Source organism: Ischnura elegans, chromosome 5 (assembly GCF_921293095.1).
Source record: "Ischnura elegans chromosome 5, ioIscEleg1.1, whole genome shotgun sequence".
Taxonomy (NCBI): domain Eukaryota; kingdom Metazoa; phylum Arthropoda; class Insecta; order Odonata; family Coenagrionidae; genus Ischnura; species Ischnura elegans.
This window is the reverse complement of record NC_060250.1, coordinates 89,638,254-89,660,851: the sequence shown is the minus strand read 5'-3', so window position 1 is coordinate 89,660,851 and position 22,598 is coordinate 89,638,254. Positions and strand designations below refer to the sequence as shown.

Sequence of the window (22,598 nt, the reverse complement as noted above, 5' to 3'; positions counted from 1 at the left end):
TTGTAATTCTTTTTCATACAACCACACGTTAAAAACAGAAAAAAGCAATGTATTATTTCTGAGACAAATTATAAACAAGTTCCTACACATAACATAGATGAACAAAATATAACTCGAATCCTCATCTTGTTCCAAAATCCACCAATGAATGGTATATATAACGACCGCCTACTGCGACGAATCAGTTGAAGTGGCCTCTATCAGAGATTAATATCAGAATGGAATTGAAATCGCGACGTTGACTTTTATGAGCGCCAACATCTTGTTTGCCTTCGATTCCCTCGCTTGCATTCGCATCTCATCAAAATTTTCTCCATTGATTCGAATGATTTGAGTGACTCACGAAAACGATAACGCATTGACAAGGCGGACTCGAATTTGATGCTTTGATTTTAAAAACAAGCTCGTAAAATGGAACGAATATGATAATGGCCGAGTCATTATTTTCGTGCTGTCAGATAAAGACACCTTTGCTTATTATGTAACTTTTGGCGAAACATCTCCACAAGGAGTAAAAGAATAAAGGTAAAAGGTAATAATTCGCCTCTTGCATGAGGCATTGACTGCGATGCGGATCTCAGTTATTTGGAAAATGTGTGCAGTGCCCCAGCATTTGAGCTCGTACCAATTAACTTTGATGCAGAGATACTGCCAACAGGGATGCCGACTTATAAAAAATATTGGGGGGGTGCCCAAACCGGGGATCTTGCCCCGGGAAATTTTATAAGGAGTGAGATTTAAGTTTTTTTAAGCATTTTAGAAGAGTCATATGATCAACATTAGAACCATGATAACTCGAATCTCGATATCTGGACACTCCGGGGAAAATGGACAGGCCTGACAATTTTTTTCCTCACACCCATAGCGAATTTTCAAGGGGCTCGGGCCCCCTCAAGCTCCATGGAGTCGGCGCCACTGACTGCCAACTCCATTCTAGTTATCTTACACGAAGTAATGAGTCGAAGGAATTTCCTTCCCCAGCCTCAATAAATTAAGGCTGTTATATTAAACACGAATGCATATACCCATTTGAAAATGAATATAGTCTATGGATAGTATATTACTTAACTCTAGTTGATCGGTGTATTAAAAATATTTAAAAGTGCACATTTCCGTCAATACTAGTCTCATAAAATGGGCGCCTTCACGTCTGCGCATGAAATTAAAAAACTCCATGGAAGTTAGTTACGCACTATTTAGCATCAACATAGGAATAGGAAATTTAGAAGTAACTTAATTACTTATTACAAGGGATTGAACGCGGGGATGGTTAAGCTAAGGATTTTAAATTCTTCAAAATATTTCACATCTTTTCAGACTTTCCCATCCATAATCATCCAATTTTCGCATCCATCCCTCCACATAAATTGCAACGCTTACATGCATCCTAAAGAGAGAAAGCTGCATTCATATATCTGGATTATTCTTCAAACTTCCGTTTGGAATGAAATGAAAATATTTTTTTCTCAATGAGAAAAGAGATGAAATAAGATTTCGATTATCACTTCGTGTAGCTGAGGCCTTGTTTACCAAATTACCAAGAATGATCACGCATCCATCTTCGCTTCTCTGATTTGAAATGAAATTGTCTTCACGAAATAAATATGAATAACTTCAATACTTGATATCCACAGACTATGATTAACGGATTTGCCTCACACTGCATAGTAGCCATCCTTTTTTTAAATATTTTATACATCGAAGAAACGTCTTCCTTGAATGAATTACACGACAGACGTCGTCTTGAAAATGATACTTACCTATAGAAAAAAATATGAATGAGAAAATGCCAAGGGTGCCTGTTGGTACCTTCATTCACGCGGATTACTGGGAAAGTAAACATTAAGAATATTAAGAGAGCGGATAGCTCCGAGAAGAACGGCGTAGGGAGCTGAATTTGACCAAACTTTATCACTTCTGATGACGGAAAAGCTCATTTCACAAAAGCCATGAGCCATTGTCGCGTTATTATTCCCTAAAGCTAACCATTCATTCCCGGTCGTATTTTCTCCTTCTTAGATTTATACCAGTATCTTAATTGAACTGAGAAGGCAAAGGAATCAACAAGCTCTGCCATTTATCGTCGAAAGGCACTAGGAATTATCAGCAGGACACTTTGTTCTCCACAAATTTATCTACGATAATGGTTCAAAATCGTAAATAAAACTATTTATAAATGGAAGCCTTAAGATAATCGCTCTCTGATAAAATCCATAACCACTGGGCATGATTTCTCATGGCAGCATTTGGGTACAACTCAATATCACTCGTTCAAATACGCAGCAGAATAAGGGCCCAATTCAATAGCTCCATTCACATTTTTACCACGAACGACAGGAAAGGAGAGCCTAATGCCGCCTCGACAAGGCGCCTTAACTCCAATGGGTACCTACTTTCTCAGTAAAGCGAAAAATTTTGAATAGCGTCATCATTTGTGTTGCGAAATTCAACGACTTGCATTACTTACACTATGTCCAAGTACGTCGTGCCTCATCATCCCAATGAATGTTCGAAGAAAGTTAAATCGCCGAAAAAAATTGAAAGACTTTGAAACGCCAAAGCAACGGAAGTTTTCAACAGGCGTGAGTGAAGAAATTCTCAACCAGACGAAAGATAGCGACTTAATCTTCTTAAGAATGAACTCTTTTGTAAGCATTCAGTCATTCCCTCTAACGACTCATCGAAAGATTTGCTCGATCATGACTTGCAACCAATTCAGTAGAAAAACTAGCTACGTATCGATTTGGTTACATAAGCGTAGATAGGAAAAGGGAAATGAACAATTCTCACTTTCCATTGGTACAAACAGCGCCTTCTGACTGACACAGATACAAAGACAGATATCGAATCTCGCAAGAATTGTTTCAACCATCCGCAAATTTATAAAGTTACTTCCCACGAGATATAAATGAGCTTTTTCAAACTCTAAAAATCATGATGTCTGCATTTTCTGCGGGTTCTCACCGCGTCCGTTGTCTTTTTTTTTTGACAACAGTTTCTCTGAGATTGTAGTCAGCGTCTTCAAATCAAAGGAATCAACAAGAAGCCAACGGGCGCGGTTAGAACCCGAAATAATGCATAAATAATCTGAAAAAGCCGCGAAAATCATCGTAGGCAAAAATTATGAGCAAAAGTTTTGGATACGTTAGAAAAAGAGAGAAGGGCAAACTAATTGAATACATGCCTTTTCGTAGTAATATTTCCATTTTAACTTAATACTTACCTTGGATATTAGCATTTTTTAAAAATTGTTCCCAATACATCTACCGTTGTTACGATAATCTCTCCGTTTGGAATTTCATTTACTCTTCGGCGATGAAAAGGTTATAGCCTTTAGCTCGTTAATGAAAGCGGAATTGGGAGAAATACAGGCACGTGTACGAATGTTCTTGGCAATTTCTTGGGGGTGAGAATAACGGATACTAGAAACCAGAGATGCAAGGAATGAAATCATTGGTATTTTATATCTAAAACGATACAATCAAGGATCCTTATCTCTTTGCACAATGAGGTACTCAGAAAGACGGAAATGATATCGAAAATAGTATCAGTGACCGAGGATAATCAAGAAAACATTTCCACTCTTTTCAGTCATCTCTTCCTGAATGATGCACGACCATAGTAAACAGTAAAACTTTGAGGTTTGCATTATTCATCTGACAGTGTTTAATTAGATAGGATAAACCATATCACCACTATGAGGTGATCGACAAAATTTTATTTATTGATATTTACTACAGAATATTTTATTTCAAGTGCGGGAAACTGATTGCCTTCACTATTACACATCCCATTAATATATCCCGATATATACGAGGAAATGAGATAGGGAACGTTCGTGCACTCTTTTTTAAGAGAAAGCACATGGTGTTCACTTGAGTTGGCTAATTTTTCATTTTAGTCACCTTTTAAAGCTACGACTAAAAATGCAATTTTTGTAAGAATATACGTAGATTAAGCATTGTTTAAATTGCATAGTTCATAAATAATAACTTTGGCCTACTGCGTTCTCCCAAAAGATATTCCGAATCTGATCAGGGGCCGTATTCTGTATTTCGTCGGTGCCGCACCGGTCGGTTTCCCTTTCAAGCCCACCGACTGGACATCAAACCGTACCGACAACGGATTCCGCACCGACGACGACACTTTCAGCGATTCTGTAAGGTCGTCGGTTTCAAACCAGTCGGTACGATTCCCTCTCCTTCCCAAACAGGGAAAATCCGACTATATCCGAAGTTTCACGTGTCTCCACCAATGAAAGAAGGGTAAAAACAAGAGAAGACTCATTGGCACAGTTTGTTGTCGTCATTCTCAATCTTTTTATTTGCGGAAATTACGACTTATTGCTAGATTAAGATAAACGATATTGGATAAGTTGTTAACAATGGTTATATAATGTGTGGTAGTAATGCTGTACCTACAGAATCGAAGGAAACAATATTACAACAACACAATAAAGTTTGTATGTGATGGAGATTGTTGTTGCTGGAATGAATTATTGAAACTATCCTTGAGATCGTAGTTTCTTTTTTTAAATATTGGTTCCGTATAATGCTATTTATTCATGATTTGGTAATATAGTTGTCATTAAGTAAGTTCCGTATAAATGTTATCAACGGAAGGTTACCCGTAGCAGACGAAAATAGCATACCATGGAACGTGAACGTAGGATTCAAATGTAAATGTCATATTAGAGGAACAAGTTAGGAAATTGTTATAAAAATATGGAGCTGGGTGTAATTAAAAGAAGTGTAATGACGAGGAAGTAAATAAATTGTGATTGGGTGAAATACATATGTATAAGTTGCGCATTCCAAGTGAGAGAAAATGATAATATTGCGGTAAACCTCATACTTATTAACAAATATCTTCTTTTATCGTCAAGGGAATCAATGGTTGACGATGAAATGAAATATAGTTGCCCGTTACAAATGAAAGAAACTGATACCGTGGTGGCAAACTTCATACTTAAATAAAAAGATCTTATTTCTATGCCGAGAGAAACGCCAAATTGATGATTGAGTGAAATAACAGTCGCCTATTCAGAGTGATATACAGTGATAACATTGCGGCAAAACTCATATTTAATCAAAAATATCTTTTTTATGTCAAAGGAGCAAATAAATGATGATAGAGAGAAATAAAGCCTATTACAAGCGAGTGAAAGTGGTAACATAAATGAGAGAAAGTCATTATATGTTAGCAAACCTCATTTTTATTAACCATTATCTTATATTTCTGTCAAGGTAATTAATATAGATGATGACACAGTGAATTATAGAGGCGTATTCGAAGGGGCAGAAAAAGATAACATTGCAGAAAACCTCATTATTTACTCGGTGGTGAGATAAAAACAAAATAAAACGTGCAATGCGCACCCACGATTCATGAAACCCACTAGTCGGTGGCCGTACCGACACCTTTTTGCTGTCGGTACGGCTACCGACGATCTCCCGTCCTCTCGTCGGTGCCGCACCGACCGGGTTCGTACAGAATCGCACGACTTCTTACCGGGAGTCGGTGTGACGTCGCACCCGACGAATCGGTGCCGCACCGATCGGTTTGGAGTTACAGAATACGGCCCCAGCTCTCATAATCGTGAAATATTTATTCTATATATTGTCACTAGTACGTATACGAGGAAATTATCCAAGAGAAAATATAACGGTAGAAGAACTCCTGACACTACTGTGAACTTACTCGCACTAGGCAGGCGGCAATGAACGTACATTTTGGATCTTGCCTCTTGTAGCGGTGTGGTAATTTTTTGTCATTTGGTATGGGCCAAAAACCAGGCTACATCGAAAAGAGAATGTAATCACTTTCAGCCTCACTCCACTTCTAATATTACCAACAAAATATCCAACCTATACTTCCTAGTCATTATGGCAATGCAGATGAGGAGGGTTGGAACCCCTTGGAGAAAGGGTGCATTTTGTGGGGATGGTTCACTTGTAGGGAAGAAATCCTGTGACCGTATCTTCCAAAATTGTGGAGGGGTTCACCTCGACATAGGGCACGACGTAGTTGGACAGTGTTAGTAATGCAAGTCGTTGAAATTCGCAACACGAATAACGACTCTATTAAAAAAATTTCGCTTTACGAAGAAAGTACCCATAAGAGTTCAGGCACCTTGTCGAGGCGGGATTAAATACTACTATCCTGTCATTCGCGGTAGAAATGTGAATGGAGCTGTTGAATTGGGCCCTAAATCTGTCGCGTATTTGACCGAGTGTTATTGAGGTGTAGGTACCCAAATCCCATAAACTCCCCCGTCCGCTGGCTACAGCCTTGGCATAATATACTTAAACCTCAAAGATACCGACTACTCCTTGCTATTTATACCATGGCTCATCCGTAATCGTTCCCCTCACCATCCATTTCACTCAGGCCCAGTTTTAAATTTGCTACATATTACGCTGAAAAATGCATTCGACATGACCTCTACGCGCTAAAACTAGTAGCCCCATTCAACAAGCCTATGGATTTACACGTAGAGTTTACATTACTATTAAAAATATTTATGGATTTTCATTTAGTTCATTTACTAATTCATCATAAACTTCCTCATATGTTCGTAAGGATTGAATTCAATCCCAAACAAACAATTACCTAAGCCAACACTTGGTCCTTACTCAGGTGCCAGGAACATTCAAACGAGCGTTGTACCTTTCTTTACTTTATTCTTTACAGCTTCCCCATTCTATTCTTCGTGCAATGCCTTAGCTTATCTGAATTCCTATCTAATCCCGCAACTACTCCGCCTTAATCACGAGTGAAATAACGAATCAATGATTCATTCTATTGTGCTTTAAAGTGATTCATTAAGAATCAGAGTTTTGACATGATTTGAGTTCATTTCTAATCGAATTTCCCAGTAGCTTCATCTTTGCCTTAGGTCACATTTTTCTAAAATAAACTCATCTTCCCATGATGCAGAATCATTAAGTGGGCATTTGATATGGAATACGTTAAGTTGAATAAAATAAAGAACCAACATAAGCGAATGTATCATCAAGGTGCTTCTAGTTCTGAGAAAGACTCTAGATTGAGATCGTAAAAGACAGATATGGCAATGAAAAATGCTTGAAGAATGAATAACATAGAAATTCTGGAAAAATAAAAACTGAAATACATGATTCATAAAACCAGTACACACAAGGAATCCGCGTAGCGAAGCTTCCCAGAAGAACCGGGGATTCTACAGGCTCTGGCAAGTATCATTAAGGCGCACTGCCTACCTCCTCGTTTCTTCGAATATAAGTTTTCAATTATGTCGAGGTAAAAAACATTTCCGCTTCCACTCTATACATGGGTATACATTTAGGAGAAAGTTAGCACATTATCTACTAGTTTTTCAAGACGCTCGTCTTTGGTACCTGCGCTATGACTGCGATGCCATGACACTGCAATGACACAAAGCCATAGCCAGATAAAGTTTCAGGGGAGGGGTTCACTTCGAGGGGTTACTCATAATTTCGAAAAAATGTCGGGTGATAATGAGGGTTTGAATCCCTTGACACCCTTTCCCCTGCTAGCTATGGCTGACGCGACAATATATTCATTCTCCTTGATAATTAGAAATAATGCAGATTCATTGCCAAATAAGTGATCAACAAAGCTAACATTTCGAAAGAACTCTCCTTTTTCGTTTAAACGCATCAACGAAAGTATTGTCACTCGACTCTATCGCAATATGAAAAATATATGCACGTACCGCAAAATAAGTGAGGTAAATTTGGTTTGTTGCTAAAAACAAAAAAATCTTTAGGTACTAATGTTTCATGGTTGCCACCAACGAGAAAGACTATCCCATCATTGTTGGTATCTCTTGGCAGCAACAGTTGCTCCTGTTGGCTTCAGCCGGCCTTGGCCTTATTTTGCCTCTAGTCTGTTTTTGTTTCGCCTCTTCCAAAAGATCACCATGACCACCATGTGATCATCATGTAATGGGCATGCGAGGCACGAAAACACACGCTCCTATCTGACAAAGTCTCTGGTTTAATCAGTGCATAAGAAGTATTTCATGACAAAACACGGATAAAAGAAGTCTTCATGACTGCCACGAAACGGGTAAACCAGGATGCTTTCTTTTGAACGATATTTTGCCGGCAAAAAGAGTCACCTCAACGTTATTCTAAATGAAAATCAAATAATGTAAAGCGTATCTAATACCTCTTTCCATACGTTCAACTCATATATCACCTTCTTAAAGTGATAACTAATCGAGATATTACAACAAAAGTGTGTGCTTGTGAAGATAAAAGCGGTACATGCTAGTCTACTCATGCCGAGAAAATGTTGTCAAGCTTTGCGCTGCGCAGTCCAATGTTGTCAATGACAGATGAAAAATGCCCGCTTTCAGAGTAATCTACCGTTAAGCTAGGTGCGAAAAACAGATTAGAATAAATTAATATAGGGATCTTAACTGCGGACTAAACCATCCTCCGATAGGCAAGCGAAATGTCAGAGAACAGACGGAGAGCAAAAATGTTATCCTTTTATTAAATAAAACACTATCCACTTAATGCAATATCAAATCTCATTGAATTCATCTACTCCCAATTTTAAACTTTTCCTCAACAGTTTCTCCCATATTCATGCCCATTGTTGAATGGACCTAATACATTAAAGGCTAATAAGGCAAACCTGCCCTCAACCGATATTTTCTTGCTGTGGCCTTGCTTTTGGCCACCTTCATTCATATTGTAATCAAGAATATACTTGAATTGTTCATTGCTATTGAAGCACTATATTACTGATTTGATGATAAATGCAGTCCTTTCTCTTGAATGACTTCTCATACGAAGAGAGTTAAGCGAAAACTTAATGATAACTACCAAAATGTGACAGACAGGGCAGTGAATCAGGAGTTCTGGGAGAACCCGAGAAAAAGAAGCTGCCGGAAAAATCCGAGAAAACCTGAAAACTGTCTCTAGTTTCCGGGAAATGTTCTCTCGGTAAAAAGGGAAATCAGAAATCTTTAAAAAATTAAGAAGGGTATCCAAGTTTTTTTCCGACATTTTTCTATCGATAGGAACCTACCAATAAGTTAAAGAAGTTGAATATTTTGGAGACTAATAAATTTTCAAACATTCTGAAAGTATTCCCATCCCAATACACGTACATTGCTGTAAATATACTTCCAACAGTCACCATGGCCACAGACCTTGAATTATGCTATCTGCAATGCATATACTGTCGGACAGTCTGAAACTATACTGCCAATCCCATGCATTTCGAATGTGTATTAGATGAAACAATGATATCTCTCCCATCACAGGGATGCCAAATCTTAATGACTGATTAATTCCTTCAAATCACCATCAAACATTTTCTACACACACAAAAAAGACTATCTGTGGAGCCTAACATTGCATCCTATTTCACACCACATTTGGAATGGTCCCTGCTATGATACAGCTATCATAGAGAGACAGAGAAGGATTTGAAGAAGATTCTGGTAATTAGGAGTAGGATATTGGGTAGATATCAAATGATGACAAGAAAAGAGAAAATTAAGATATTAATTTGCAGCAGAAGGGAAGAAGTCAAGATTAACATTAATATTCAAGAATAACAATATCTATTAGGGAAACAAAAACTGGAATAGGTGAAATAATTATGTTATTTGGGAAGCAGAACTTACAGAATACTTCTCTAGTTGAGTGAGACATTGACAATGACAGCAGCAGATAAGTCAAGGGTGAAGGTTTTCAAAATAAGGAGCAACAGAAAAATGATGAAAATTAAATGGATCGAACAAGTGAAGAAAACCTGAGAAGAGGGAGCAGGTAAAGAAGGATATGAAAGTGAAGTATTATGCATGTGTCAAAAGATTAGCTGATAGGAGAACTGAGTCGTGACCTGCGTGAAACCAATCTTAGGATTGTTGACCAGTGATGATGATGATGATGATAAAATTTTTCCCATTTGATTTAACAGTGCTGCTCAATGATGATTAGAACTTCATCTGTACTTATTTTGATAGTAATTAATTTTCAGAACTAAAATTCAAATTCAAAATTTTATAGTCAGCACTTTTTTTTGTAATTTCTTTCTTTTTCAGTTGATAAAGATCCAGAATTATGTACGGTGAGGAGAAAGAAAACTATGAAAATAACATACGGACATCTCTATACAGGAAGTACAATGAGGAAATAGTTGACCCTTCCGGGAAGACCAAGGATAATGCAGTACTGTGAGTATATATGTACTGAAAATTCTGTTTTTTCCATTTCATATTTTCACAACAATTAAAATAGGATAAAAATATGACAAGAACCACACTCTTTAATTTATAAGTAAAGCTAACTGAGAATGGTATAGTTTGATTAAGCAAGCTTACCAGGAGTGGTGGATCCAGGATAGGGACAAATGGGGGAGCTGGGTATAGGGCATGGGGAGTGACCTCCCTGCAGTAGTGGGGGTCCAAACAAAATTACTATTTTATCTAGTGTTAATAGGGTAACCCCAGAGGGGGAGAGGGGAAGGGGGGGGGGCTATAACCCCTCTCTGGATCCGCCACTGCTTACCTGATTCCAGTAACCTCCTCAATTAAGTTAAACTACATTGCTTATCGCATGGATTTGGGATGTTGGGCTGAGGACACCACCTCTTTCTCTAAAACTGTACATACTTGGTTTAAGAGAAAGACAAAATGACTAATAGTTTCTTTGGATAACATTATTTATAGCCCTTTGTACAGAGAATTTACCCAGTTAGGGTTGTGCCATGGGGTTGAGTCCTACTTATGACTATGGTTCGAGGTAAAAGAAATTGTGCAAGCAGTGTATTACTATTCCCATGACACAACAGAAAGGAAGATATGTTTGAAAACACTACTTGAAAACACTGATTTCCACATCTGGACTATCACGAACTCATGGTTTTATATAATATTTTTGGCTCTCAGTACCATTCCTTAAACTTTTTCCGTTGTTTTTAACAAATACATATCCCCAGGTATTTATTTATTTGCTAAACATTCATGAATATTAATTATATGTAACTCATGCCAATGAAGCTAATACTTCTACAAAAATATGTACTGAAAAAATCTGTAGTACTTATTATATAATTATGTACTCAAATGCGTGATACAACCTTGTGGGAACAGTTTTTTCCTTCTTGAATGTAAGTCAATAAAATGGAATAAGCAGAAATAGTGTAAGAAATCATTACTAAATCCTACACTACAAACTCACAAATTTTTAAACACAATCGACAATTGGCCAGCAAGCATTAAATTGGTTATTCAATTATAAATAAAAATAAATATACACAAATAAATCAAGCTTCAATGTACCCTCAGCTTGGACTTCGATTTCTTTACGATACTTCAACTTGATTCATCTTTGCCATATTGTCAATGCATTCTATTGAATCAAAATCAGTTATTAATATTTCCTAAATACATACATAGTAAGAATATACCATAACTGTAGTTATTTTTAATTGTTCTATGTATTTGTTTTAGATCTTTTAAAGCTGAACCTGTGGAAACTAAAGAGGAAGAGAACAAAAATGTGCCACCTCAAATTTCATATTACAAGCTGGTTAGTATTTTATATAATTGTTAGAATTGAAACTTAAAAAATTGACTACAATACCTCATACAGGGTGGGGCAGAATGGACTCCCTAGTTTCAGACAATCACTGTAGAGTGTGCAGGTGTGTTAGCGGGGTGGGAGTAGTGTCGTTTGGTGGGGGAAGCGATGCCATTTTTTAGTAATCGCCATGAAGTGGTCTAGTGAGCATCAAGGTTTTGTCATAGAAACGTTCTTTATAAACAATAATGGTGAATTGGCGACGCAGAGGGCTTTTCGTAGGCAGTTTGGTTTGCCTCGTCATAACAAGGTTCCTGATACTAAAACCATTAGGAAATGGATCACTAGTGTGCGGGCAACAGGATCTGCACTTCCTAGAAAACCAGCAGGGCGACCTAAAAGTGTTAGGACACCTGAAAACATCGTGGCAGTGAGAGCGTCCATTGAGCAGTACCCATCGCGCTCTGCGCGGAAACATGCTGCTGCCCTTGGAATATCGTCCAGAACAGTTAGGCAAATTTTAGACACTGACCTTCACTTACACCCCTGCAAGATGATGGTCGTTCAAGAATTGAGTCCACAAGACTGAAACGTACGGATGCTTGCAATGCAATTTTAACCTCTGCGCAACCCGACGCTATTCTGTGGTCTAACGATGAAGCGCATTTTCACCTCTCCGGCACAGTTAATAAGCAAAATTTTCGGTACTGGGCGACTGAAAATCCTCATGAACTTCACCAAAGACCTCTTCATAGCCCCAAAGTGACAGTTTGGTGCGCCATGTCCTCCATAGGCACTATTGGGCGTCACTTTTTTGAATCTCGAGGTTTAACTGTTACTGTTATCTCCGAGCGTTATTGTGAAATGCTGGAGAACTTTTTTCAACCTAAAATGGAAGAGTATGGTCAGCAATATGACACATAAGCCTTTTGGTTTCAACAGGACAGTGTCACGGCTCATACCGCCCTTCGTTCACGTCAAGTCCTGCAAAGACAGTTTCCCGGCCGCCTGATCTCATTACGAGGCGATGTTCCGTGGCCCCCTCGCTCCCCGGATTTGAGTCCACGCGATGTTTTTCTTTGGGAATATCTCAAAGCTGAGGTTTAAAAAGTTCAACCAAGGACCTTGGAAGCTCTTAAGGAGGCAAATACAGATGTCATCGTTGGAATATCAGAAGATATGCTGAGAAGAAAAGTTTTCGAAAACTTTTTTGAACGACTCAATATGTGCATCGCTCGCCAAGGTCGTCACCTGGATGAACAATTTTCAAATTCAAATAAAAATAAAATGGCATTGAATGTAGTTTTGGGAAATATAAAAGTTTTAAAACTATCTTTGTTAGTTTTTTCACAATTCACCAGTCAAATCAGGGAGTCCATTCTGCCCCACCCTGTATTTACATTTTTACTTTCCAAGATTTTGAGACTAATCACATATTGATACGCAAAATGAAATAAAAATCTATTTCATTAATAAATAAGCCTTAAAATTAATGCAAGCTACTTTTAAAACTCATTTTCACTGACTTTTGTACATTAAAACTAAGCTAAAAAAATAAAAACCTACGTAGTTGAATGCATATTTATTTTTTTAAATGATTAAGTCAATTTTGATAATTTCCAGTTCAGGTACTCATCTGCATTGGACCGATGTCTCATGCTGCTAGGGACACTAAGCGCTTTGGTCACAGGTTTATGTCAACCTGCAAACACACTCCTTTTTGGAGATCTCACGGGAACCATGGTTGACAAGGGATCTCAACTGATGGCTGGTGCTGTTAATGTGTAAGTCAACTAGGTAGTCATCATCTCATAAAATATAACTGTGATATAATTTAAAATTGGGGTTGAAAAAATTTTTCACCAGATCTTAATTGAATAATGTATCATTTCAATTGGCCTATTAGCACAAAAGAAAAAGCTGAAATTTCTATAGTTGATTAAAAAGGAACTCCTACTCTAGTGAAAACTAGATACCACTGCTATTCAAACTCTCATTAATCTACCAGTCTCAATTTTGTACAAAAAATCAATAAACACACATGCTAAGAAATTTGGAATCGACATGCAATCTTTTCCTTCCTGCTCAGAGAAAACTTTTGATAATTGATTGGGTTTTCAGCAGAAGCAGCATAAATTATAACCTTAACACTTATTCCACAATAAAAACCTCAATCCTTGAAAATGCTCCATATAACTATTCATAGGCAGTAACATTTTTATCATTTTGTACAACTAAGAATGTAATGACTTTAACTTGACTTAAAATAACTAATGGCCAGATCTTGAATAAAAGCACACAATAGAACAAAGGAGAGTTGAGCTGCTAAGGCATGGCCAATTTAGCCTTTAAAAAATAAGCCCATAGTTTAGTTAATCAGTGATCAGGAAAACACTTCACTGTCCTTTAAACTAACATTAACTAAAATTTTTGAAGGTTTTACAGAATTTCCATAAGTTAAAATTCCACTTAACAGTTAAGGTGTGACAGAAAACATTTTCATCCAAGGTAATAGATCTCATTATTTGATTTTTATAGATCAGATCTACCAAAAATTAAAGAAGACTTCCTCGATTCTATCAACACTTTCGCTATAGGAAACTCCATAATCGGGGCCATAATGCTGCTTTGTAGTTACATATCAGTTACAACATTTAATTATGCAGCCCAACGGCAGGTGAGTTTCAACAGATCCATCTATAATTTTGGTTCAATGGTTCTAATGTCAGGGTAATTATATTGTGAAATGCTTGAACACTGAAAATAATTATGTAATGGCAGTATTACATATATAAGAAAAAAATTAGGCTTCTGCCTCAAATACTTCATGAAACACTCCAAGAATTTTTCTTTTTCAAATACTTGCATGAAAAGGTCACTTTTGGTGAAATATTTCGGCAATATGACACTCAGTACAGCAAAAATTTGTTCATGCTGTTCACCTTTAAGAATGCTTCATACTACAAAAATACCTTCCTAATATAAGGGATAAATTTCCCTAAGGTAGTTCCCACTTTCTGGAAAAATTTAGAAGAAGCACTGTTCCTGTAACTCTGTCATTTTCCTACCATTCGACAGGTGGAAAAAATTCAGGAAAACACATGAAGGTTCAGGGACAGCTCGTGCAAGTGCACTTGACTAAAAGACATCAGGTTTTTGTAAAACAAAATATGGTTGGATACCTTTATGTCATACCTCAAAATTGTACAATGAAAATATTTGTATTACAGAGCTTTCTTTACAGGAAACAACAGGAGCAAATGCTTACCACAGCAATGCACACAAATATTTTTCCAAAAGCCTATTGAGCTAAATTTTGAAAAAGATCTCCAAGTATGAGGAACACGTCCAAATTCAAAATAAAAAATATTTGACCAAATGATAAATCCACCATTTTATTCATTTACCACGGCATTCATTTTTGGCAACATCTTGGAGCTTCGTTAACAATCAGGGGGAAGCAGGAGGAATGATAACTAGATTTGCTTGCATGAAATGTCTAAGATTTCAACTGATTAATAATCCACAACTACTGTTTTCATATTCATATTTTAAGAGTTAATTGAATTATTTTCCAGGAAGAAGGAGGTTAAAAACTAACATGTGTCATATCCTTTCTAATATTACTTCCATAGATATTTCACATACGGAGAAAGTTTTTGGAGGCAGCCCTACGGCAGGACATTGGCTGGTATGATACTCATCAAACAGGAGATTTTGCAAGTAGAATGACTGAGTATGTTAATTCCTTTTATAGCTAAATTTTTAGACAGTACCTCTAATCATCCAAAAAAAATTCTTGCTACTGCCAAAGTGAATCAACACAAGAATTAAACCAACCAATAATTTGCAGACTTAAGGTAAGGTGTGGTAAGTGCGACCCTTAAATGGCATATTTCAACTTTAACAAGCTTGGGAAAATTTTCTAGGATAGCTAAAATCCTGAGATTCAATGTATGATATATATGTTAATCGCCAAAAAAGATAATTAGATTTACATTCCTCTCTCTCGAAAGTGGTAATTTTTATAAATTATTTCTTACAATCTTGTCAAGGGATAGCACTTTCCCCATACATGGGGCAAGTGCGTCCCACGTCTGATGTGCAGTATATTTCCACATTAAGCCGGTCATGGGGTAAGTGCAATTTGCCCAGAAATTCAGCTTAACATTGCTTTTTAAAGTACCAAATTATGTTTAACCATTCTTAAGAAATCAAATTTTATCTAAGATAATGTAAGTAGTTTTTTTGGCATTTTTTAGTTGATTATGACACACTTAGGAATTTTAGTCAAATGTGTTTTATTATTTATAGTGTAAGTCGTCTTCGCCGACGGTAGAGGGGTTCGGGGGAAACAAAGCAGGGAACAAGTCCAAATTCTCACACAAAGCAACTTCCTTTATTCAGCCCAAAGCCTTACACTCTATCCCGCTGCCCAACCGCAACTGCCTCCCCTAGCCGCCGCCAGCCCACGTCCCTGGAGTCACCGAAAGAGATCGTTTCTCAAGCGACTCTTCCGATGACAGCAGGAACGTGCTTAATGGCTGGGTCTCAAACGAAGTCCGTTCGAGGCGGCTCCTCGTCATCTCGCAGCTTAAAATAATCTTAATGAAACAGCGCTTACATCCACATCCCCCCCAAAGTGAGTTGCTGACACTCCAGAAGCAACTCATGGAATTTAAAACATGAAGCACCATAGAACAAAAAGAAATAAAAATAAGCTAAGTCCAAAATTCAAATGACCCCTTAATACGCCACTGCGACCAGTAATGGATAAACGACAAAATGTACAAGAATTAAAAATAGTGATTACAGATATGTAATGTTTTAACAACATGATGTCCATTATAATTCCATTATTTTCTTTAGTCTCTAGCACATTCTAATGGAGTCCCATGAGTCGGAAAACCTCAACGACCGGGTTCACGTCACTATTCAGCGCCACTCACAACTCCTGCACCGCGCCTACTGATTTGTCAAATCACATGATCACCTCCAGTGTACTTAATTATACCCAATCACTCTTTACCCGCGCGAGCCGATTGACTCGCCCCTACTCCTAAATCAACATTCACAAAGAGAACTACAAGTATTCACTGCTCAAAACAAATTAATACAATAAAATATGCATTACCATATCAGCCATTGAGATGCCCTAGAAGCAATTAAACCGAAGAAATCAGCCAATCCAGAATATAACAAGTACATATATCGACCCAAAATAATTCAAATTAAAAAGAAATTACAAGAAGTAAAACAAATGAGAAACATAAACCAGACACAGCGATAGCTCTCCGTTTCCTCCCACCAGCACCCTCTTCTATCATCACTGCCCAAATTACACCCCCTCCACCGACGGTCGTGCTGCCCGTGGATGTAAGCGCTGTTTCATTAAGATTATTGCTCCTATTATGACAGCAACCCCCATAATATGCACAAAATTATTGAATACATGAAAACAGATTGAAGGAAATACTCACGATATATCTACTAAAAATATGAGCTTGATTTTCATATGGCCACAGGAAAGGTCTCAAGTTTAACTTTGCGTAAACAATTTCACCTGCGTAGAACTTAGGTTATGACAACTACAAAGATGCAATTGTTCCAAAAAGATTACAATGCGAGGTATTTATTGTATGAAAACTAACTTAAGAAAGCTTTCTTCATCATAGAAACCTTCAAAATAAAAGTTGATGTGAGCAATCTAATTAAACAACCTAGTTTTATAATCCATGTAATATTTATACAAAAAAGTTTAATGCAAGTACTGCCAGACAGAGAATTTAATCAGAAACTAAAAGGTTAATGCAGGAACTGCTAGACAGAACCTAAAATTTTAATCCATACTACAACCTCATAGCCTGGGGTAAGTGCGACCCCCTGTCACACTTACCCCAGGCAACGGGGTCGCACTTGCCCCAGAAGGTAGGAATGAATGGTTACGGCGGGAAAAGTGCGACACCCCATCTAAACTAAATATAATGACCCAAGTTCCGAAATTTAAAGTAAAGCAAGGAAAACTAATCCATGAAGAAGAGAAAACAAGATATAGTTCTTACCTAACACCTCCGATGTATTGATTCTGGGGAACTATGGTGTAACCTCTCCTCACAACCAACTACAACTATGAGATGAACTGAGGGTATATTTTCTAAGCTTGTGGAACGAAAATTCGAGGGATAAGTATTACAAAGTAGTTGGCTCCGGTTTCAACACAATGTGCAGATTATGTTGCACGACCGCCACCTGCTTCAAGAACGGAAATATGATCTTCCTCAAGGCAGGTTGCACTTACCCCACAGATGCACTTACCCCACCTTACCTTACATAAAATAATGGTCACTCTTCACAAGCAATTTTCATCCCATTAAAATTGTCATTAGTAGCACACTTTATCCCAAGATTTAAAAAAATGATGTGAAATAGTAAATGGATCAAAACTTAATCAATGCAGCATACTTCAGGATAAGGTAGTAAAATTATGGCATGCTAAAACTTTGCTTCACCGGTTAATAATTTATTCTTCAAAATTACAATTCCAAAATTAACCCCTTCTGCTGCTGTTATATTATCTTTATCTTTATCTTTATTCATCCACGGCGAGGATTGGCCCTCGCAGATGCTGTATACAACACATTTATGAAAACATTCAATACAACGAAACATACAAAACATGTACATTGGATTAAAACATTAGAAACACATACATTACAAAGATTACATTTAAAATTTACGTATTCTCCCTATATGGCTTTGAAGATTAACTCTCATCTTCTGTTTCCTTACTTTTAGTTAACTCTCTATTATGACAAACAAGTAATTTCATGTAACTGTAGGAGAATCACAAAATTATTCATACAAATTTGAAAAACAGAAATGTTACAATTACAATGACATGAAGCACTCAATTTTCCATGAGAGTGCCATGGTTAAAAAACTAATTTTGATATTTTTCTGTCCGCAGAGATCTGAGCAAAATTGAAGAGGGCTTGGGTGAAAAAGTGGTAATGTTTTTCCACTTTCAAGTTGCATTTATTGGGTCAATTATTTTAGCTCTTGTGAAGGGTTGGGAGTTGGCACTCATATGCCTCATATCATTCCCAGTCACGCTAATTTCTGTTGGAGTTACATCAAGAGTAAGTGATTTAAATTTATACACCATGCTAAGATTAATTACATTTGTAAGCATTAACTTTATATTTTCAAATTTTAATCATTGATTCATCAAATATTTTAAGTGATTGTAAATATACATTTACATGTAATTTTGACAAAAATGAAGAGTAAAAAAATCGACACATCTTAGTAGAATTCTAATTATGATCCAAAATATATTTCATGGTGCCAACAGATAGCATCTGTTTTGTCACGGAAGGAAGTTGAGGCATATGGGAAAGCTGGCTCAATTGCTGAAGAAGTACTCAGCTCAATAAGATCCGTGATTGCTTATGGTGGGCAGGACAAGGAGAGTGAAAGGTAAAAATAAATATATATTTATACATATAGGAGAACAAGGATAACAGAAAGTTCTCATAGCTTACTCAATGTATCCACTGCTGTTCTGAATAATAATATTTGCATGAAAAGGCCATGAAAAATAGTATCATTGTGATTCATCTCATGATTCATCTATTCAACTCATAGAATACACCAGACATAAAGATTAAAAAATTCTCAATCATTTACATAATTTTGAGCTTATAAGAAACACCTGACTTTTTTGGTTATGTCATGGCTTGACTAATTAAAATTTTCACAATGCATTTATAAACCACAATTCAATGACCTAAAGACAAAATTATTAAAAACATGGAACTACAGATGCAAAAAAATGTTTGCAGGAGAGGGTGGTTGATTTCCACATTTTAATAACAATTACTTGATGGGTATCTATCTTCACTCACACAGTGATTCAACCTAAAGGTTGATTTTGTTAGGTGAGGGTAGAGCCCCCTCCAGACTAAGCCATAAGTATGCGAATATTACATTCAGGGTAGGGGGCCAATTCTTTTCCCTGGGCTTCCTTGCTTTCTGAGGATTTTGTTCAGGTTTCCATAATGTCTTCAGCCAAGAATTGAACCTAGGACCCTTCAATCAAAGGACAGGTACTCTACCAACTTAGCTACCAAATTCTTCCAGAATACAGCTGAGCACAAAAGTAATAATCCATCTCTCTGGGCACACAGGTACTCCAAGAATTTGGTTTTTGCAAAAGACAATAACATCAAAAGAAGTTTTGTCTCTGGTCTTGGAATGGGCATCTTGTGGTTTTGCATCTACTCCAGTTATGCTTTGGCTTTCTGGTATGGTGTAGGGCTTATTATTGATGAGAGAGATCTTCCTGAAGAACAGAGGCACTACACCACATCCACCATGGTGACAGTGAGTAGAGCTTATCTTCTAATTAACTGTAATATTGAATTATATTGAATCAACGGCATAACTATAGGGGGGATGAGGGGATAGGTTCCCCCCACAAAGCCTCCAAGAAATCAAAAAATATACTTATAACTACTGTCTAGTTTTGATATTTAATAACTGCATCCGCTTAAAGTTAAATTTTCAGTGTCAAGTAAAATGCATTTCCAGGCATGTCATTTTTCAAAATTTTCCCCCGTTACCTGGGAGAGGGGTCGCACCCCAGCCCATCTCATCCCTCCCCAAAGTATATTCCAGGTTACACCACTTAATTATATAATATGTAATATAAATGACATTTTAGGATTAATAATCATGGACTCAAATTGTACATCACAACGATTCATTCCTTGAGACTATGATTTTGGATTTTTTGGCAGGTATAAATATAAATGCTGACAAACGTTTTATCCCAAGAGGTCAAAATTGATAACATAAAATTCTATAAAAACTGAAATGATACAGACATCTAATACACACATTCATCTATATATAGTGGCAATATTTATTCTGAAAAAAAATTATCATAACTATGCTACAATCGTTGTATCACGGTTTAAAGTTGTTAAAAATGTTGCCCCTTCAAAAATTCCATATTACACTTTTCACACAAAAAAACTCACCTTCACCTTGAGTGTATACAACCCACATTACAATATTGCAATGAAAGGCTGCAGGACACCAGGGACTGAAGTTTAATGTATCCGCTTTTATAATTAGAAGTGCCAACAGGTGTATCGGACAACTTTCCCTCTGAATGATATGCCTTATATTTAATTTGGTCTGCAAATGAATTTAAATTCCAACCAATATAATGAAATCAAATACAGATAAACATTCACCGGTGATGGCTGAAGATATTTCTGCCTGGTCGCATTTCTTTTCCCATAAAACAGTAGCATCAAGCAAGGGGTGAAAAGTTTTATAGCTTAGGAGCAAAACAGACGTATGATTCTAAGAATTAACTTGACTCAATTGGGAGGAGAGTTTCCACTTTCCGTTCAATGACATTACAATGGCTGACGTAAGCCTGCACATTTTAATCTATGAAAACCATCTTTTTGAAGCTACGTAAAATGTGCATCACACTGAAAGCCCTAAGGAAAGGAAATAAGTAAGATCACATTCACATACTTTTGGCCTACATTCCTGGTAGATCTTCCAAAATTCAAGGGCTGTATACCAGCTAATTTTGAAATTCTAGTACATATAACCATCCAAGAATTGGTCGCACATAGTCCTTTGCCAAACTTAGAGGAATTTGTCCCTAAGACATACTTAGTTATCAAGTGCTTTCAAGTGAGGGTAAGATTCAAGGGAGTCATTAAAAAAACCTATATGTGAGAGAAATTAGTTTGACCTCAATCTTTAATTTCATTCACAACACCATTAAGTCAACTCTGGTATTATGAAATTTTTAGTTCTCTTGTTTCAAATGAAAATTTGGGAGAGTCAATTTTTCAAGTATAATATATGCTATTTAAAAATGGAGTTTAACCACAGCCTGTCAACATTATTTCAACATTGTAAATAACTTCAAAAATTTGAAACTATCATTAAAATTCTAATAATATATGTATGCATCAACTGGATACAAAATGATTTCTTTACCTCCACACATTTTTGGCTAAATGTAGCTACTATAATATAGACAGGGATACTATATAAACAAATATCCCAAAATCTTCACCTTAGATAAAACATGTGTTTTATTTATCTTTCAGGTTTTCTTTGGTGTAATGATGGGATCAATGAACTTTGGGCAATCCTCTCCATACTTTGAAACATTTGCCATGGCCAAAGGGTCAGCCGGTACAATATTTGCCCTCCTATCCAGAACACCTCCAATAGACAGTACATCAACCGAAGGAGAAAAACTGAAGAAAGTCACTGGAGAAATCACATTTGAAGGAATCCATTTCAACTATCCTTCACGACCTGATGTCAAAGTTAGTATATGATACATTACACAGAAACTTCTGTGTATTTTTATGTAAGGTTGAATTCGTTTGAAACAGCGTGGAAATATCTGAATTTAATTACATATAAATCTACATCGTTTGACTTCCAACCCAAATTATACCTCGTTTATGCATAAAATACCCATTGCATACGAGATAGATATTCCACTTGTACATCTTCCTATGAACAAAAATAAAGGTTTGAGTTCAGTAACTACAAATAGTATAGGAGTTATTGTACTTACTGATGTGAGTCATTTCTCTCTCACAAAATTAAGATCCTGAGAGGCCTTACGTTGACTATCAACAAAGGCCAGACAACAGCACTGGTTGGAAGTTCTGGTTGTGGAAAGTCTACATGTATCCAGTTAATTCAAAGATTTTACGATCCAATGGAAGGGAAGGTAAGTCATAACTTACACAGCATATTGCAATTTGAGCCTCACTTGAATATTATTACAACTCTAAAAGGCCTCCATGAGATATAATATTACAAACACATGAGCCCCGAAAATAGAACATAGAAAATAAATTATTTTGAATAAAGTCTAAATATTTCTCAAGAACTATACGATCATTTAATTTAATTTTGTGTACCAACATTATCATTTTCTATGCTCTGCCAAAATAAATTCACTCCAATCAACTACATATAATTTGGCACGAT

General features: G+C 36.7%; 1 protein-coding gene across 2 annotated transcripts in view; it reads left to right on the top strand.

The window, feature by feature from the left end:
• The window catches only part of LOC124159230 (ATP-dependent translocase ABCB1-like), a 50,716-nt gene that overhangs the window by 6,423 nt on the left and 21,695 nt on the right, over nt 1–22,598 (top strand). For both annotated transcript variants that reach the window (XM_046534894.1, XM_046534895.1), the window contains exons 2-11: nt 10,070–10,201; nt 11,480–11,558; nt 13,173–13,333; nt 14,088–14,226; nt 15,185–15,285; nt 18,517–18,688; nt 18,904–19,028; nt 19,739–19,934; nt 21,695–21,919; nt 22,210–22,335. In XM_046534894.1, coding sequence (XP_046390850.1) covers nt 10,089–10,201; nt 11,480–11,558; nt 13,173–13,333; nt 14,088–14,226; nt 15,185–15,285; nt 18,517–18,688; nt 18,904–19,028; nt 19,739–19,934; nt 21,695–21,919; nt 22,210–22,335 — 1,437 coding nt within the window. In that variant the 5' untranslated portion in view covers nt 10,070–10,088. The remainder of the gene's footprint in view (nt 1–10,069; nt 10,202–11,479; nt 11,559–13,172; nt 13,334–14,087; nt 14,227–15,184; nt 15,286–18,516; nt 18,689–18,903; nt 19,029–19,738; nt 19,935–21,694; nt 21,920–22,209; nt 22,336–22,598) is intronic.